This window comes from Zerene cesonia, chromosome 8 (assembly GCF_012273895.1).
Source record: "Zerene cesonia ecotype Mississippi chromosome 8, Zerene_cesonia_1.1, whole genome shotgun sequence".
Taxonomy (NCBI): domain Eukaryota; kingdom Metazoa; phylum Arthropoda; class Insecta; order Lepidoptera; family Pieridae; genus Zerene; species Zerene cesonia.
Genome location: NC_052109.1, coordinates 4,887,456 through 4,908,345, shown reverse-complemented (window position 1 = coordinate 4,908,345; position 20,890 = coordinate 4,887,456). Strand labels below are relative to the sequence as shown.

The 20,890-nt window shown below is 32.9% G+C and overlaps 2 protein-coding genes across 4 annotated transcripts in view; one reads left to right on the top strand and one right to left on the bottom strand.

Moving 5' to 3' along the window:
- The window catches only part of LOC119828524 (ETS-like protein pointed), a 101,230-nt gene that overhangs the window by 71,759 nt on the left and 8,581 nt on the right, over positions 1 to 20,890 (bottom strand). For all 3 annotated transcript variants that reach the window (XM_038350695.1, XM_038350697.1, XM_038350694.1), the window contains exons 2-3: positions 15,767 to 15,902; positions 8,519 to 8,639 (exon numbers count right to left, since the gene is read on the bottom strand). In XM_038350695.1, coding sequence (XP_038206623.1) covers positions 8,519 to 8,639; positions 15,767 to 15,892 — 247 coding nt within the window. In that variant the 5' untranslated portion in view covers positions 15,893 to 15,902. The remainder of the gene's footprint in view (positions 1 to 8,518; positions 8,640 to 15,766; positions 15,903 to 20,890) is intronic.
- On the top strand, positions 18,287 to 19,384 carry LOC119828719 (ATP synthase subunit d, mitochondrial-like). Its single transcript, XM_038350961.1, has 3 exons — positions 18,287 to 18,405; positions 18,565 to 18,783; positions 19,183 to 19,384. Exons 1-3 carry the CDS (start codon positions 18,287 to 18,289, stop codon positions 19,382 to 19,384), a joined length of 540 nt encoding a protein of 179 aa, XP_038206889.1.

Sequence of the window (20,890 nt, the reverse complement as noted above, 5' to 3'; positions counted from 1 at the left end):
CAAACGCTGTTCTGCCTTACTCTTATCATTTAGGGGTATGAAAAATAGATGTTGGCCGATTCTCACAGATACCGGATAGGCACAAAAAATTTCATCATAATCGGTCAAACCGTTTCGGAGGAGTATGGCAACGAAAACTGTGACACGGGAATTTTATATATTAGATATTTATGTTGTTGTTTATTTTTATTATGTAAGACTGCTTGTAATTTTTGTTGTCCTTTAACTTGTTTGTTGATTTGTCAAGTGACTTTATATATTAGTTTAATTTATGGATTTTAATGTTATGTAAAATGTTTAAATGTCGTATTGGTAACTTGCTTTTTTACTATTGACCAAATTTATTGTCACGAAGGATCGGTCTCAATTTGGTTAAATAAAATACCAACAAACTCATTTATATTACTGATTTTTTTTATAAATATACATATTATATATAAAATTCCCGTGTCACAATTTTAGTTATTAAACTCCTCCGAAACGGCTGGACCGATTCTTTTGTAATTTTGATATGTCTGAGAATCGGCTAACATCTATTTTTCATACCCCTAAATGATAAGAGTAAGGCAGAACAGCGTTTGCCGGGTCAGTTAGTATTACTATAAAATTACATATCTATTTAAGGTGAAAATCAGTAACATTAATTTTTATAATTTAATGTGTTATAATACTAAAAATCCTTCTTAAATCTTGAACTAAAAGATCATTGCATATTCTGTATTGCAATGGCCCATACGGTTCTATTTTCCAAAAGTTATACACGTAGTGCAACTATTTAAAAATCTGCGGTTATACGTTACAATAAGGTATTTAACAACCCATAAGCAAATAAACTAAGAATAAATTATGGAGAGCACTGGAAAAGCGGAACTTTCTCAATAACGGATAGTTTCCTTGCGTTGTGTGTGTGCGTTCAGGATCAGTGGCCGGCGCGCGCGCACCTGCCGCACGTTTCCCACGCCTCGCCCTCCCCCGCCACCCCCGGCTACGTGACGTCACATCCACACAAACAACGGTCTAACTCGTTTTATTACCCCTACGTAGAGGGTTCTATGTTCTAACTAATCATTATTAAACGATTAAGATATCAGGTGTTTATGCAAAACTATGCAAATTATGTCTAAAAAATTTGCCGTTTACCATACTATCTTGTTTGGCGCTTCGACTGTGTGGCTATAATTATTTTATGACCTAATGATAAATTGTAATTCAGAATAGAGTACCTATTAACTTTTTATTATATTTCGCACTACAAGGCCGGAAATATGTATGTATTACAAGTAGGTTACATCGAAAAGGAACCAGGCAAGGTTAGGCAAGAAACGCGGGTTCGAATCCCGCCCCTTGATCGAATTTTTTCTATTATTCAAAAAAAATTTCAGATCTACACAAAGTTAAAATGTAGCGCCCTCTTTGTTTACATTTCAGAACTACGATAAAGAGCCACCTATCAGATGGTAAGCGAACTATTGAAACACCACGCTCAACTTCGTTGTATATGTGTTTTATACACGTCACTAGATGGCGTTACTTGTTTGCAAAATGTGTTTCATGCTGCTTTAATCTGTACATTATTATTATCTATTTAGTATCTATAAAATTTAAATATATTGAGATTGAAATAAAAAGAAATACGGTTTTAATTTTAAATTATTAGGCTGCAATATTTTTATGAGTCGATATAGATCACCAAACACTTCCCGATGGACCTTTTTTTTGATACTTGCCTTTTATTGTCATATTTACAATATTTACACCATTCGTTTGATCATTGGCTATGGCTAAAGAAAAAGAGTAGGTTCATTATTATTATTATTAATCACACGCTTTGTTACTCAATTAACTGTGCAGTTTGCGTTCAGCCACTACTTCACACTCTGCCTGTGGAAAAGGTGACAGGCTAATAGATTTGGTTACTACGTGTACAACTCTATGGTTTTATGCTATAGCGATTAGTATGCATACAATACAGTAGCACAGAACCGAGAGGTGACGACGAGACCATTTGGATGCGTATATGAATGGCTCGACGCGTTGTGCATCAGCAATAAGAGCGTGCGCACGACTGAATTATTGTAAAATTAATAAAAGTTTATAAAAAGTTTTATACCTGCCTATGACTGAGCGATGACTAGAATATTCAATAAACACGGTTCATATCATAAAAAATGCATCTTGTTTATATGCACCTAACGAACAATGCACGGATCGTAAAATGAAATTGATTTTTTTTATTTATGAACTTGGACAGTCATTAATAACATGTATACATCTTATTTTAAAATACTACCAATTTACAATTTATGAGTGTAATAGAGCTAAATAAGAGCGCGAATATTATTTCGACGAGCTATTTATCTAGTCGATTTCAAATAATTTTAGTGAAATGAACACGAAATTTTATAACATGTTTTTCCAACGTAGGTTGGTAATAAAGTCAGACTAGACGATTTGTAAATTGTTTTGTGTGAAGGGATTAATGTTCGCGCCTACGCGTGTTAAATGTTTATCTAACGTGCGGTTTGAGCAATTATTTGTTGCGGTCGAATTGTGGACAATCGTTTTACATATTATTATTATCAATTTTCACATATTAAAAATTATTATTTTTAACAAAATATATAAACGCCTTCAAATTGTCAGAACCAAACTATATTTAAATGGGAGCACCCAGGAGGCATCAGCTTTCAATAAGATGATTAAATATCTAGAGACAAATTTTAAAAATACAAACGTACTTAAATTCATAGTCATAAAAAATAGTATGAATTTCTAATACATTACACAGATTTACATAGTATCGTATTGGCGCAGAGTGATTATTTTAGTCATTGTAGTTCTATTATTATCTGCACGTCAGATTCGTTTGCTTTTTCGATCAAATAATTTATCTGCTGGCGTTGGCAGCGGTCAGTATCGACTGTCGATTAATAAACCAACATGTCCGTCAACTAGTCCGCCCGCGGTACCAGGCGGTAATAACTTCTCAGGAGCTTTCGTACTGCGACCGCTTCGCCATTCACGAGCTTCAACATGAATGAATTGCGAGTGTGTGCGTCGGACGTCTTGAGCGAGCTGTATTTGTGTGCTGAACACGTGTTCATTTGAGTCAACATGGTAGGCCGTTCATGAGAATTTTCTTGTGTCAACATCTGAACTTGCTTAGGCATAAATAACCCGCAACTTTGTTTTGCTCAAAAAAGATATTTAAATTCTTAGCCTCTCGTCATACTTCTGCAACGTTAAACGTATGGAATCGATATATTTAGTAACTGAGACTGTAACCCTGGTCACTCACTTGCGTGCAAACATTCTTATAACGTATGAATGTTTGATTATACGAATGTTTGCGGACATGTATGGAAAATAAATTTGCAAATATTGTGGGTTGTGGGTTTTAGTTAGTATTCGTGCGAATGGTAATCGGCATAACATTCAAATACCTAGGTAACGCAAATCACACATAAAGTCATACATTGTTCAAATAGCTATAATATGTTATGTTTGTTAAGTATTACGAAAATAAAAATACAAGTAAAGATATTTTTTTTAATTATGGTAGCCGTAACTGGCTTGCAATACTAATTCTTTTTTTAAAAACCAGGTGACACACGAGACTGTCTTTCCGCTCGATGGAGTGTAAAAAAGTTGGACACGCCATCATTATAATGTTACATTATATGATTTTCTTACTTATAATATATTGGCATTAAAGTTCTGACGAAGTCTAATTACAGAGTTTTAATTAAGGTTTCTCATGAAGTGAATGTATAATTTATTACCAAATAAAACGTAGTTCATAATCAACAATAAATGTAATAACTGCGTAAGTACCTGCATAATTTATTGTGTTCAATGTTTATTCGAAAGTAATATTGTTTATTCCTTAATGTGTATCTTTAGTAATGGGCGAATGTACACATTTGCTTCGAAGTTTTGGCAACATCCTGTACATCATACAACATTGAGGGGAAGTAGACACCGCAACATCCTTTACGGTGTCGGATGAAGCCTCAGGTAATAAAAAATATTTCACGTGAAAATTCTTCTCACATTAATTATCTGTTATCATTGAGAAGCATAATAAAATACATTTTCTACGTCAATGACTTGTTATATCTATATTTCTCTTAAATAAGACAAATCTTGTGTGTTTATTTATTTAGCTAGTAATTAAAGTATTACCCAATTTATCATATTATTTGTTATCGTCTAATGATGAAGTATAATATATAGCTAATTTAGTATATATATTTTATAAGAGAAATAAATATACTTTTCAGGACTTTGTAACCAAAGGGTAAACTTTATGTAACCCGTCTGTCCGTCCGTCTGTCATCAGGCTGGAACTTATGACCCGTGATGGGTAGTATTTCTGTTGACTTTATAATAACAAATAACAAAAAAATATTGGTTATGCATCGGTTGGCTCGGTCATAAACTGGATGGAAAACCCATTTTTTGCAGTTACTCTATAGGTTTATTGGTACGCAACTCTTAGTCGTAGTGTTTTGTTTTTCTTCTTGAACGCGGACAAAGCCGGAGCGACGAGCTAGTTGTGAATAAATAAAGCGGTGATAATCATCATTGGCAGTAAGGTCTCATCTGCGCAAATACACCACGCACGTACACAAGTTTACATTCGTTTTACATAACATTCAATAATCAGCTCTATCTAATTGTGATACATAGCAATGTTGTGTACAAAAAATGTCACATTATGATATAAATAATCAGTGGAGTACGCTGTGAGTCACGCGGGAGTCTGAGATATTGTGGAACAAATTACTGCATTGTTCTCGTTAGCTATAACATTGATATCATATCAATTGCCAGTATTTTTTTACTTTCCCTACTTTGTTCTTGCAATATTTATGTTACATATTGTAGCGAATTATATGCACTTTTTAAATTTATATGACTAATTATAGAAATTCGATAAATTAATAACGTAAGTACGAAAATTTATGTCATATTTCCTAGAAATTTCTCCTTCTACCCTGACCTTTTTTCAAATTTTGATCGAATGTCATTTTTTAAATCAAAATTAATTTAGATAGTAGAAGACGGAGAAGCTAATGATATGTGTTAAGGTCTTATTATAAAAACTGTATGCTCTCTAGTCTTTGGTTTTATTTTTTTGTTTATCTATGACTTTGTTTATGTGATTGTTGTTTTATATTATACTAGTGGTCATCCCCAGCTTCGCTCGCACATATATAGCACTTAGTAATCATGTAAATGTCCAAAGGTGAAAGAATTTCTGAAATCGGTCTAACAGTTCTTGAGATAAGCGAATACAAAGAAACAAATTCATCGGCTTTGTAATATTATAAATATAGAAGTTTATAGGTATGGATAATCCAATATTTCTGAATTACCTTGCCTATATATATAGCTTGATACCTATTAGATACCTTGGTCCCTTGCAACTGAGTTTGTATAAAGACAAGGTGATTTACACTAACATGAAATGCTAATAGGTGTATAGCAAATAAAAAAATATAATAATGAGTACACATACACACTATTTTGTGCAAAGATTGCAGTGACGTTTTGCAATACCTATATATTATATAACAATAGTTTATTTTACATGATCTACTTAAATTGCGGGTTATTGTGTTAAAGTAGATTACTGCGAAGATGTAACTCGACACGTTCTATATCAAAAACGTTTATATTCATGTAAATGTAAGTTTTACATGTATTTATAGTCATTTTCTAGAACATTTTGTCGCTTATACAGAGAAGAAACCGCTTATTTGAGAATGGTAAATGCTTACAAATAATATCCTAGTAATCCTATTAGTATTATAAATGCGAAAGTTTGTAAGGATGTGTGTGTGTTTGTTAATCTTACACACAAAATCTACTGAACCGATTGCAATGAAATTTGGTTTAGACAGCCGGGCAACTGGAATAACATTTATGGGCTATAATATAGGCTATAACTTATTATCCCGATGTTCCTACGGGATACGGACTTATGCGGGTAAAACCGCGGGGCGCAGCTAGTTTACAAAAAAATCCTTAAACTACAATATTTTTCATTTTCCTTCTCTCGCCATTCGAGCTTCTATTATTCATTGCAACAGTACACGAACAGAATACAAACATGGCGCTAAACGAGTAAACATATGTGCTTATATGCGATATTCCCACGTAAATGTACATATGAAGTAAAGATAGAGGGAACAATAGGCCCGTATCCTTAGGCCACCCTGGCGCGACTAACACTGCTGGGGTCAACGACCTGCTTGATTTTTAACCACCCTGTTTGTTGCAGCTGTACTGTTTTCAATTTATTTACTAACATAACAATTCTAGTTCCAGCGATCTCTATAAAAATAATTGCAATGCGTCGCGGCTATCGACATGTCAAAATCATTGTAGTAGTGTATTTCATATTAGTGTTCAATATTATGTTTACTAATTACATAAAACTTTACTGTATAATAAAATTAAATATCCAATTAATTAAAAAAACAATCAACAACATTAGGTATCGAAATTATAATCATTAAGCGCGTTGAGGCGTACCCGATATGGCGATAATTTTTAATGTTTATCAACAATTCATAATTATGTTAACGATAATAATAAAAAAAGGGTGTACTTACTGCGATAATAATCTATACTTTTAAGAGTATTGAACTTCTTGGAAAATAAAAAAAAAAACATTAAAACCTTTTTTGAAAAGCTCTTATATAAAAGATGTAGGTAAGAACATTTTCAATTGTTTCCGATTTGACTCAAGAATCTGTTACGAAATTCTCAACCAAGAACTACTCCAACAAATTTACAACATGACTAAAAATGATTTATGTACCATAAATACTCCTTATTAAAAAAAAAAAAATGATCAGTAGCAATGTCAAGTGCATACATGTAAACTGGGTTATGAAAATAGTTGCGTGCTGAAATTGCATCGCTCCTAACAAGGATGCGACGAATTATTCTATTCGGGGTTCTAGTCGCTAATGATTGTCAGCCAGCCCCATATACTAATACCACATTATATTTATATTCATAATGGCCTGTTAGCCCCTTTTATTATGTAACAAACTTTTATGTAAAAAATCATGTGTCACCTTAATATATTTAACATAAATTTACGGTCAAATACGTTTAAATTTCCATATTAAACTAACAAATTACTGTGAAGATTTTTTAATATTCAGCTCAGATATTCACTGTAGCACCTGAGATAGCACCAAGACATTACTCTAATATATTTATCGTAATATCATACATATGATTTACTGCCCATATGATATATGGATTACAATTTCTCAACCGACTTCAAAAAATAAGAGGATCTCATTTCGACCGTATTTTATAGTTTTAACCAAAAAATTTGGTATTGTTACTTATTCGTTTTTACTTAATATTTTATTGTGATTTGCAATAATTATATTATAGTAATAAAAAATGCATAAGGGTAAGATATACATAAATATAAATAAAAACTCAGTGGCGAGAACCACAGTTCTTTAGTTTTCAGCACAGATTATATCAGTTCGCGCGTCGGTTTAGCAGGATAGGGCAGATTGGCCGGTTTCCTTCCCTCGAGATACGTCCTAGGCGTGATTATGATTGCTGTCACTCGCTACCTTGACACGTGGCGTGAAAATTGAGAATAATCTATTTGAATCTATGAAGTAATTTATTATCATCACTAAAGACATGATGACGCTTCAAACGTAATATCCGATTTTTATACGCTTTTTATAACGTACGTGCCTACAGTAAACTTTAAACGAAGAAAAAACTAGAATATAATAGAGATTACCAATTATATTACAAATGTGAGCGGTCCGACCCGGTTTCGCCCGTCGTACATAATATATAGCATATAGCCTTCCTTAATAAATGGGCTATCTAACACTGAAAGAATTTTTCCAATCGGACCAGTAATTCCTGAGATTAGTGCGATCAAACAAACTCTTCAGCTTTATAATATTATAAATTACGGTTATTTCTACACTTACTTACTATATATGTACCACAAGCAAAACTGGTCGGGACCGTTAGTCATAGTATATAGGTATAGCCTACGTAGTATAAAACAGTTGCTTATACTGTGTGTCTCCACATCCCAATGTATGCTTAAATCTTTAAAACTACGATTTTGAGGGTTTTTTTTTAATAGGACGAGTGATTCAAGAGGAAGATTTATATTCACAATAACATCTATTACGCTGCTGCAAATTTAACGTGTGCCAAGCCGCGATAAATTATTCAAAAGGTAGTCAATTATAAATTAAAGTTGGATTACGATGTATGCTCAAAAAATTACTAATTATTAAACATTATTTAATAGGTATTTCTATAAATTGTTAAGAAATCCTATTATAATTACTGGTTCTGGCTGGTATACAGGTTCGAAAGGATCGTATTTAATATAAGAAATGCATTTGTTTCTTTACCTAACCGCGTCCATATAGTTTCCCTTTTTGATCTCAGAAATTTATGCACAAAGTAAATACAATTTTAACGATTTTTCAGGACTTACCCAATGACGCTTCCGGGTCTGTAAGATCAGACAACGAAGGGACTTTCTGCATAGTGCGAGGTTCCTCAGCCTCCGGTGGTTCAGTCTTGATCCCCTCTGCTGCGCCGCCGCCTTCATCGCACTGTAAAGAATTGTAACATAATTCTATCAATAAACTAACCAATTTAGTAATTAAAATTTCCGAAATTCATTAAAAAAAATTAAATGGAACATTAACCAAATCCCAAACTTAACAGATATCATGTAGATTATTTATTTCAATATTTTCTCTAGTACGCAGTGAGTTACCGACAAAAGATACTCAACAATAAAAGCTATTGTAAATTTAATCAAACACACCAACTTTATTACTAAATACATTCAAGAAGCTCATGTCATTCGCACATTTATCCCGATAGAACAATGGTTTCAATGACTCCTATATCGACAGGAACTTAATTTTTTCTACCATTACGTGAGCTAAGCTTACTAAGGACCCGCGTCAATATTCTGCGCAGGAGTGGACTCCTTCCGCTCGCGATCATGGGTCGATTTAAAATCGCAAGACAATACTCGAAACATTAGGCCTTCAAATTGACTTTGATGTCAGCAAAATGTATGTAAATGAATGCTTAATATGTATTAGATGGAATAGCAGGTACTAAATAAAATAGTAATAGAAGCTCCATGTTTCCTTTTAAAGGATATTGAAAAAAAAAAACGTAAGTAAAAAGCATGCTGCGAATATCATTGCTTTTTTTTAAGAAATTAAGTAGCTGTATTTTTTTTTTAAATAAATGGAACGACTTAAATATTTGTCCATGGTTCTGGGGATGTTTGATTAGTAAGCCTTAGAACCTACTTCATTTACTTTTTTGTGAACGAGTTCGCGTTTAATATCAACTGTAATAAATCTATGATGTTCCAATAAATCAAATAAATATTTATAGATGTAAAAATAATAATACTAATAGTCAATATATTATTATATATTGAATATTGCTATACAAATCCATATTTACTTAAATATGAATAACGGCTAATCATATTAAATCAAGTTGAATTTACGCTGATATTGTGACAAGGGAAGGGCATCCGATATACGACCTCCTCGCATCAATACGCCTCTATTAGATATCCAACCAAGTGTTAGATTATATGATATGATACGATCTGATTATATTTCCAGATACGCGTCACTAAATCAAAGTATTTTTCTGTATGAACACTTCGGCACAACTTGCGTCACGGTTGAGTAAGTATTAGAACGTAATGTACGTAAATATTGAATTGTTATACTTATTTTATTTATGCTAGTCTAAATATGATAGATAGTAACGATTATAATAAACTAGGAAATGAATTCAGTACTTGATTCGTTTTGGAAGCGATCGACGTGATGGTAGCTTTTTGGTACAATTTTTCAATTAGGTAAATATAGTAATCTAATAAAATCGCTAGTAATCTATGTGGCTGATTTAATTGTTCTTAGGAAACAGTAATCAAAATTTGATATGGATAATGTTTAGAGGTTAGATAAGTCACACAATTGGAATACTTTTTATCGGGAATATAGGCTATAGATATTTTTTGCTCTGTTGTTGATTTATTGGAATATTACATATTGGAATATGGTAATGTTTATTATTGCAAAGGCAATGCCCATTTTTTATTTGTGAAAGGGCGTAGCACATCGATTTATATCCCACGATAACAGTATCAGAATGTTACGTCACCACGCTATTTTCATTCATGAAATATAAATAACCTGTCTCAAGGGCTTTTGTTTTTGCAAGATAAGGTTTCAAATTGAATGATAAAGTTCGATAAAAATCCTATCAATTGCTAATGTTGAAATAAATTAGATTTTAATCCACTGATATAACGTATAACTTGTATTAATTTATATATTGAAGTACCTGAGTATTTTATGATAAAAATGTAGATAGTGTTTGTAGTGTTATTTCCTCGTACGCTTTAATTTGTATAACACTATATTCATTTTCATATTTCTGTCGTTTCGTTACAGTTGCATTACAAGATCATTTAAAATGTTGTGAAATGTAGTTACCAGGACCACATAGACAGAAAGATTACAATCAGTGATGCATATGCGATGATTAACCCATAAACGCTGGTTTATTTACGGTTGAGGCGGAGGGGTCGGCCCTCCCTAGCACGTGATATGGGGGCACGATCCCAATTCTGATTTTACGTGCCTTGATGATGGATAAACTATGCATTTTCGACCTTTCCTCTTCCTTGCTTTCTGTATTGATGGATCTTGGCACTGTTTGCGATAAGAGACTTTGATTAATGGGATATTTCATTTCAGATGCAATAAATAGATGCATATTTAGTACATTTTCATAGAACTTTCTTTTTCTTTAGTTTCTGGAAAATAACAAGCGCCTTGATGATGTTAACTGTCATTGACAAAATGAAATTAATTTAAACATCTTATAGATTTACCTTTTACAAAAATATATATACAGACGATAACCAACACTAAAACCTTTTTTCCTACAATTCTAAAGAAAGCTACAAATAAATTCAGTTTATCCTGATATATTAGTCGGTTGATTGTCAATTTGTCGCCGGTTTCATTTAGTTATGTTGATCACATGTGACTCCTCGAACTTGTCTCTATTTATCACGGGAACTTTTAAAGAGAAGATATATGTAAAGCACTTAATCCCATGATTATAATGCATTTTCAGTTACATTCGACACTACAGTTTCTGTACAACTGTATATACTACTGCTGTATAACTATACAGCAGTAGTTTTTCTATACAAGTAACGTTTAGCAGTATAGCAGTATAAAGTAAGGATTTTATAATAGCGAAACAAAGAATAAATGTATTTGTGTTGTTATAATATCGACCTATTAGTGACATCGCTGGCAGGCGGCACGTATAATTCTCTTTAAAATACTGAATGTGTAACTTCTTACATAAGAAGGGTTACACAAACAACGAAAAACATAAAAATTTGCTCATTGCGATATCAATAATCAAAAACAAAAAGATAACTCCTAACAAGCACTGCATTATCTTATCAAAAGTACATCTATATAAACAAAAAGCAGTAGATACATTTGATATTCTGTGCGGAGTTTGTTAAAAATTTTGTTAAATTACTGTTAACCTAAGCTCTAAGTTAACATACACACGGTACATCGGTTCGGTGGTTAGTCTTTACGTTATAATCTTGCCAATTTACTTATTTTGATATCCGTTATGACACCTAAATGTTCAGACGTTCAGGTGTCATTATTTCAGAATAATCCGAATAATTTAAAGTATTTCAGCATACATCAATTTTTAATATCAGAAATATTTTCCTAAATATACCGAAATTTACTGATTTAACGTAAAATTATATAAATACACTTTAAAAAATTACAGAATATTTGTCATAACCATCGAAGCGGATACATAATCTGTAGATAAATCCCTTTAATTAGGGACCGGATATAACATGGCAGGCCCTAATGAGCTAAGCTCGCTCGAATAAATAGATTAATTTTTCCTTAATACAGTTCCAGAAATATGCAACATGAAGTTTTATTTATTAAGGTACCTAGGTTATGATTTTATATAATATCTTTAAACATTCAAGATAAACTATTCTATCAAGTGACAATACGTTTTTTTTTTCTTTAGCATGGTAAAGCAATAAGTCGCCCCAGAAATATAAATTGTATATAATTGTGATCTGTAGGTAGGGCATTAAAAATATGTACTTACACATGAATGTAACGAAATATACATACGGTTAATATGCAATTCACTTCCATGATAAAATACAAATGATGTCTTAATTGAGTGATACCATATTAATAAACCATATCTAGGTACCTATTACCAATATTTGCCAAGAATTTTTAAAATATTTTTTTTCAACTTTCCCTTTTTTTTAAACTGTGTTTAAAATATACGAGAAGTAATTAATTGTAATAGAATATGACATTATTTTTAATTAACGTATCCGAAATCACAGATTCTTCTAAAAAGTTTAACACTTAGGCAAACAGAGAGTATTTAAAAATTAACCGTGGGAAACGAACAAGTATTTATTTTACATATGGCAAGAAGTAACTATGTAATCCTTTCAAGCCCATACAGTACATTTTCTGTCTTCGAGGAGCGATGTAAATCATGTCAAGTTGTATTTTATGGCGACACCACTTTGAATAAAGGTGTTAACGTCATAACTGTCGGCAGCCCCTTTATTTTACCCTTGGGTGTATGACGTGTTTATATGATGACTCTAAATTAACTGCTAAAAACAAAGCAAAAAGAAAGAATTCATTTCATTTATTTATTGTTTATTTAAATCTCAATCATCGTCATTCAAGATAGAGGAACATAACTATCATTACGTTTAGATACACATTAGTTGGCTTTAGAAGCGAATGAATATCGAATAGTTATGTAATAATTGAACAAAATTATGAAAAGATCGAAACATTATTCACTCTACGGTATAGAAAATAATTACAACAGTAATAGTAACCCATTCGTAAAAAATCCAATGAGTTCTTCGTCGCAGTAAGCTAATGTCGAAACTCATTAGTGCAGCTTAACGTCAGTGTCACGGACAGATTAAAAATAAAAACAAAACAAATAAAAAGCGGACGCTTTGAAATAGAAACTCTTTTTTCGATACTCCTCTAAACTTCACACAACTCAGTGATTGATTGTTGGGGATGGCATGAATCGCTTCGTTTAACGCAATTAGACATATATCAAGTTGGATTTATTTTCCATTGCATCTATTTATTTCACTTAAATTTTTTTTTGTTCGTAAAATAATAAATTTAATTAAAAATTCTAGATACAAAAAAGTTGCGTGTTCGAGGCCAGACGAGCATGTAAGAAATAAATTGATTTTTCAATTGATCTGCACATTATCCACATCACCACTGTTTCAAACGATGAAGGAAAAAATCGTGAGGAAACCGACATATCGAAGAATCAAAATTTCGGCGACATGTGACATCTGCCAACCCGCACTTGGCCAGCGTGGTGGATTAAGACCTGAACCCTCATAGGAGGCCGGTTTCAATGGTAACAAATATGGCTTGATGATGGTGATATCTAATATTACCATTACTAGAGATGCTTTAAGATTCAAATTCTTATGTTATCTTATATACCTTCCTATCTATATTTTACCTTGTGTATTTATTCGTATTGTATTTAAAGAGAAATCGAGATTATTCAATCGAAACTTTAAATGAAAAATTTATAAACATTAAAAGCCTCATAAAATGAATGTTATGAAAGTTGTAGAAGGACGGTTGATCACGCTCCGCTGGATGCGCCCGCGCCGACCGCCGGCATCCGGTGCTAGCCAGCCCTTACGTGTGACCATACAGAATACGAAATAAACCAAAATTGAACTATGAATGGAATACTCATTCCTTATTTCGAATTTGGGTATGATGTGAATATGTTTAATTTGTCGGCTTTATTTTTCAAGATTCGAACGGTCATTGGATTGAATGAACTTTTAAATTAAAATATTAATTCCTACCTTAGTACAAGCTTTAGAACATTAGGCATCCCATACCTTACTTTGTGATTTAAATAACGTCGTATAAAGAAACATATTTTTTTGTAATCAGTACATACAAAGTTCTTAGATTATCTTATATATAAAATTCTCGTGTCACAATGTTAGTCTCTATACTCCTCCGAAACGGCTTGACCGATTCCTCTGAAATTTGGTAAGCATATTGGGTAGGTCTGAGAATCGGCTAACATCTATTTTTCACACCCCTAAATGATAAGAGTAAGGCAGAACAGCGTTTGCCGGGTGCAGCTAGTTACAATTTATATATTTTACTCAAAAATAACTGTAACTGATCTGAGTTTGCAGTTATGTGAACGCTCGTTATTATTCGAAATGAAGTCAAGCAGCGGCTAGAAATTCTTACGTAGTCTTTATTTAAAAGTTTAAAGTCTCTTAATATTCATGTATTATCCACAACACGTCGTGGCAAATTATACTCTAGTATTGGACCTGTCTCGTAGACAAGTTTTTGTAATCCTCTCGTATTGCTCTCTTGATTTGCTTTTTCTGAACTAAATAGGCTCACCTATTATATTAACGCTACTTGATGGTTTATGATTATGGACCAGGCGAAGCAAGTTTATAACAAGCTAGCTGCTGCCCGCAGCTTCGTTCGCATGATCTAGATAAATTTTCATGGTACAAAACTTTATCCACAATTTTATCCCATTGGGGACAGAAATTATCAAAATCCTTTCTGAGCGGATGTCGGATCATATTGGCTATGTGCATGCGCAAAGTCTCGGTCGGTACAGTAGATAGGGCTGTACATTGATAGAGCATCTATATATTATTGTATTATTCATTACATAATGAGATAAATAAAAAAAGAATTCACCACGATCGCCGAGACGCTTTTCAAATTGATAACGTATATATCTTTATCAAAACACGAAGCCAAATTTACATATCTTGAAATAAACTGAGCCCTCGATAAATACATATATAGCGTATGAGAATTAAAACAATATGAATATGCGCAACGTCATAGTTCAAAATAACAAGCCATATAGGTTTTTTAAATTAGTATAAAATGGCACCTCATCCTCCATATCTTACTTATTATGCATATTGAAGGAGTAGAACCGGTAACATTATTTTTAGATGAAGCCGCTGCAAATGCCCACGGAAAGTAAATCACGCTAGGTGGACAAATTTCAACGGATTTTCGAAACTAGTTAAGCGTGATTAAATCGTCTAGGCTAGCGGTTGGCAAGGATGTAGCTTTCCTCGTATAATCGGATTTCCTGCCGTTTGTAAGTCAAGATCAAGGTTCTATTTCAATGAACAGAAACCTGTTGAGCTATACTGGTTATTACTTCGAGTGTTTTCATTAGTTTCTAAAGTATGTTGTTATTCTAGCATTGATGCTCGCTACGGCTTTCATTTTATAAACGTGTAATAACGCAAAGTAAAAAAAAATGTTGAATTGGTTCATACTCATGAGTGTTTAAACTTCTTATGAAAATGTCTATACATCTACCTAAGTTAGAGTATTTAATTAGTTAGTGGATCTTAATCTAAACTAACAACTTGTTAGATATAAACATTCTATATAATACGTTTCTATACTTTTACATTTTATAACTCTGGTGACTTTTACAAACAGACAAAATATTCAGAAGTTGTGAAAACACATACTTGTCGCATATATATCTTATCTAATTATGTATATACCATACTTACCAGATCAAGTCGCAAGCTAAAAGACACATGCTTGCGTGGCGGCGGCGCGGTCATTGCGGGGGCTTCGTAGAACGCGGCGTCGTCAAGCCCGAAGTCCGAGTCACTCTCTGCCCACTCCAGCTTCATCGTGCTGGGACTGAAATGAAGTTTAAGAGTTATAGCTGTTATGTAATGGAAGTTTAGACACAGACTTGAATAAAGCGATTTGTTTGAACTTGTATGGCTGGGTTATTGCTGAATACCTGTATTTAGAAATCCTGTATTTGATATGTTAATAATATATGGACAAACAACGTTTCGTCCAGTTTATCACACTAATATTATAAATGTGAATTTGTTTTCTAGATGTTCATCCGTCAATCATGCTGCAACTACTGAACGGATTTGAATGAAATTTGGTATACTACTTTTTATCCCAATAAAATGCTCCCTTGGTATACAACAGGAATCTTGATATCCGGGCGGAGCCGTGACGAGCGTCTAGTAGTTTATAATAGTTTATATACATAATTATGTTGCTATTATACACAATCCCGAATTGAAGAAATAAAACTGCAGTTGATTCATTATGTAAAGTAGTAAGTTGCTGAGAATGTTGTCAATACATATATAGATAAAATAAAAAATGGTATTTTAAATACAAAAAGCTGATATACCTAACTGCAGGAGACACTACGATCAAGAGCTTATACATAATATTTCTTATTTTTTGTTCATGAAAGCGGTTCCTCGACAAGCTTCTCGGCTCTCGCTACTTACATAAACGTCAATATAATTTTATGGTCACTGATCACTAGGGGCAAGTGGCAATACTAATAGGGCTTCGCTGACCACAGGTAGGATCGGTCACATGCCATTCTTAGCAGTATGATGTTCTTGTTTTATACGAAACGTCGCCAATGCTTCGCTTGATTCTATTCTCATGATGTATAAGAAAAATTAAATGACGTTATAGCATTAATATTCGAAATAGATTCGCTGTAATATTTACTGTTACAATTTCAAACGCATTGTATTCCGTTCCATTTTTATTTAATATCACAAACCCCATAACGTCACTCATCGTTTCCATTAATATCCCATCAAAGCGTTTCAGATTTGTTCACGCTAACGGGTTGATCCGGCGGAAACGGTTCCCGAAAGCACGTGTTTTTCATTCTATACAAGAAATAGAGCGGATAGTCCTTTGAAAACTGGAGTGGTCGTTTCGGGAAACCAAAATGATATGGTTAATATGTCGCTGGAGGAATTCAGCGTGAGCCAACTTGTGTCGCTTCGGGCAATATCCGCCGGAAACGATGCTTACATTGACACCGTCTGTAATAATGCCTTGTAATTGGAACGGCGTGTCGTTTGTTCAGTCATTTGTAAGAGAGGGTGAAGTCAAGGGTCATAATTAGGTGCAAGTTCTTCATTATGATCGCGGCGATTTGTCGTCACAAATTGCTCCCAGATCCGTAGGATTAATATCTTTGCAACAATGAGACGCCTCACAAAAAAACCTTGCAAGAGTCCTTATTTTGGAAAAATATAGAGTAAATAAGTAAGCATACAATTAACAGTGTGGGGTTGTATATTGATATCATTTCCGTAAAGATGGAACAGTGAACAAAGAAATAGTCGTTGAAGGTATATAGACATTCTTTTCTGGAAAAATATACGTTTATCTTAATTTCGCTCAAAAGAAATCATACCGACTGCTTGTTTTTATCTTATCAGTGATAGATAAAAAATTATCTTTACATAACGATATTCGCATGAGTTTTATATGCGTGATAATTTTACGATTTTCACCGTTAGAAACGTTATACGTCTTATTAAATAAAATTAAATTTTGTATTCTTTTAGAGTATCAAAGTCATGCGTCTAGGCAACGATGAAATAAGCTAACTAGAATATATGTATAAAAAAAGCAAAAAGGCGAAAGCCTTTTTGCGAAAGACATGTAAATCCTTACTGGATTTACATGAAAGCGTTTCATAGAACTTCTGAATATTATGTTACTTATGGCCTTTAGTATTGCTTCAGGGTTTTAATCGGTGAAATATAAGATTTAACTTCTGGGGGCATTAACACGCAGATGCTAAGTCGTTGACATACGGTTCCCGACCTACAAAATCATTTTCAGTAATTTGCTCGCACGCAATTTCGCGTGCTAATTTGATCATCTGCATCTTGGGTATCGCATGGTCCCTAATCGTTGTTTATTACTGAATTGATTAGTGAAAGCATTTCATACAATATGGTACTTAAGAATTTTAGTCATATATTTAGAAGCTTTACCTTTATTAAACCCAACTCAATTTAGATATGATTTACCCGTTACAAGCTCCGTTGATGATAGTAGCTATTTTGTATAGTAAATATTTTGAAACCACAGATAACATAATACTGTAATTTGAAACAAACCTTTTTGTCATTGTTGTGTCGATATTACATCGAGTTTATTATTCTTAAATAACTCAATGTCATTCAAAATATTAGTAAATAGACAAAATCTTCATTGTACAATTTTGAAACATGGCGAAAAGATTGACAAAACCTACGATTAATTGGAAAGAGTTTGATAAACTGGTGCCTCCTGATCAAAGAACGAATTTCTTAGCGTTCAAAGCGAAATCAGATAATTATCTTCGACGGTTAATTGTTTATTTTCGATACATGCTCTATAATACATTACATTATGTGATTGAAATTAAGTCTTGTTCGTATTGTTTATGCATTTCGTAATTAATATGAACGCGAGGATTGACAAATTATTTTAATAGTACAATATTTTAATCATTGTTTTCTTGTAGGGTTCAAGCAAATCCAGCCGAATTGCCAAAAATAGATTGGAAGAAATATGAAGCAATGGTGCCGGTTGCTGGGCTGGTAGAGAAGTTTAAGAAAGATTACGAAGGCCTCAAAGTCCCATATCCCGTAGACAATTTAACAGCTACCATTGATGAACAGTGGAAGACGTTGCAACCGGAGATTAAAGCATATTGTGATAATGCACAAAAAGAAATAGAAATGTTAGTATATCCACCAAGAAAACTTTTGTATTTCTTAAAATTCTTAGTGACCGTCGAATCGCATAGAGAAAATTATAATTTCAATTCACAATGTATGATTTTACGTCATGGTACGTTGTGGTAATTGATTCGCATTTAATTCAAGAATAAATCATTTGCTTTCAAGAATTCCCTATTGGGAGTTTTGCGTTTTGTGCTGTATGCAAGATGGGTTAATTATTTTTATGCCCAAATGAAGAGGCATACAATATTACCTACTCTAAGAAATGTACTTGTAGTTAATTTAAAATCAAAATTTGGTAAATTAACAAATAATTAGTAAAGATTCAATTACGAACACAAAATTAAGAAAAAAAAAAATTAATAAATCTCTACAATACTTATATTTCTAAACTTTAGAGCAACTAAAGAATTGGAAAAGATAAAGAGTCTACCGAAATTCGAAGATATCACAATGGAGATGTTTTACGATCTATATCCAAACGAAGCTTTAGATCCTGTTAAGCGTCCAACGTTTTGGCCGCACGATGAAGAAAGTCAACTTGGATACGAAGAGAAAAAAGCGAAAAAAGATGCTAAAGAACCGCAGAAGAAAAAGTGATATATAATATAAATTAAACAAAATTTTTGTTTTTATTTTTTAAGTGTTTATTTAAGTTTTTAATCATGTCTATATACTGATTATTTAATCGCCTAAAACCAATTTTGAACTAAAAAAAGCATCAGCTCTCAATTCTCATAAAACGCCCCTTCTTGGAATAACGGTGCTTTGACAGCAGAATCCAGAGTAAACGGTCGATACAGTGGAATTGAGTCCAAACGAGTGAATTATCGTCTATGGGTGCATAAAAGGGCTGCACAAGTCTATATTTAGTGTTCAGGGTCGAAGCCGAGACATCAGCCAAGAAGTCGCGCGTGGCAAATTGTGACTGATGATCGGATTGTGTTACCGGATTTATTTAGAGCCAAATGCTAACTGAATGTCTAATTTGAAGCTCTTTCATTTCATTAGTGACAATTGTATTAATTGGTGACTATAGCATTTTAAATTCAATGTGATTGATATGGAGGTAATCCTTTGTGTGAGGACAGGTTGTGACACATTCATTTGTAATCGGTGTTCCCAGAAAGAACGTAGTTTCTTGATTCTTAATGTAAGTTGTATCTAAAATTGTAAAAATTTGTCAGCAAATAAGAAGAAAAAGAGTATGTTTCAATGAATTTTTGATACAACGTAGGATGTTAAATTTATTCAAAACAGTAACTATTCTAGATCCAATAGCCCAGTTTAGTTTATTTTAAGTTTGTTCTATCGTTAGCATCTGAGAATGTAGGAAGTTAGAAGTGCCACAAAAGCAAATAGAATGCTTAAGCGATTTATAGAATCCAAATGCTGTAATTTATACTTATTTGTGGTTAAATTAGTTCCATAAAGCTGAAATATTACACAGACAATTTAATATGATTTATTGAGCGAAATATGTTTCATGCGGTTTTTGGCTTTATTTTGAAAATAAATTAATACTTCTTTTTAATTAGTTGGTGTCAATAGTGAAATTACGTCTTTACATTCATTATTTTTATCAAAACTAATTATGTTATTTATAAGTTCTTTGAGGCAATTAATAAATTTGGAACGACTATTTATGACAAAGAAAATTCCAATATTAATTATACTCAATAATTACTTTCCTCCATCAAGGTAAATTTTATTCTAGTTTAATGATACTTCGTAAAAACGTGGTGCATGTATCACATATATTCACTTTTCGTATCTAGATATTTCTTAACAGTCAATTATTCGGTATATTATATCACTGTCTTTCTAAGAATTCGTTCATTCAATTCATTGCTGCTTTGCTTAGTTCTTGTATATGTAGTACCGAGCCTATATTCTCTCTGGGGCGTGGGTGGAAGGGTGAGGACCACCTGTTGCAGACGTCTATATTTAGCGTCTCCCCGGCCCGCTCCCCGCGCAGTCAGCCATTCATAACTATGAGTAATGTGCGAGTTGAAAAATTAGCTGAGTCCACCAACGCTGGTCATTTGTGACAGTTTGTTTTGGTTTACATACATTTGATGCGTGAACACTTACCTACGTGGATAA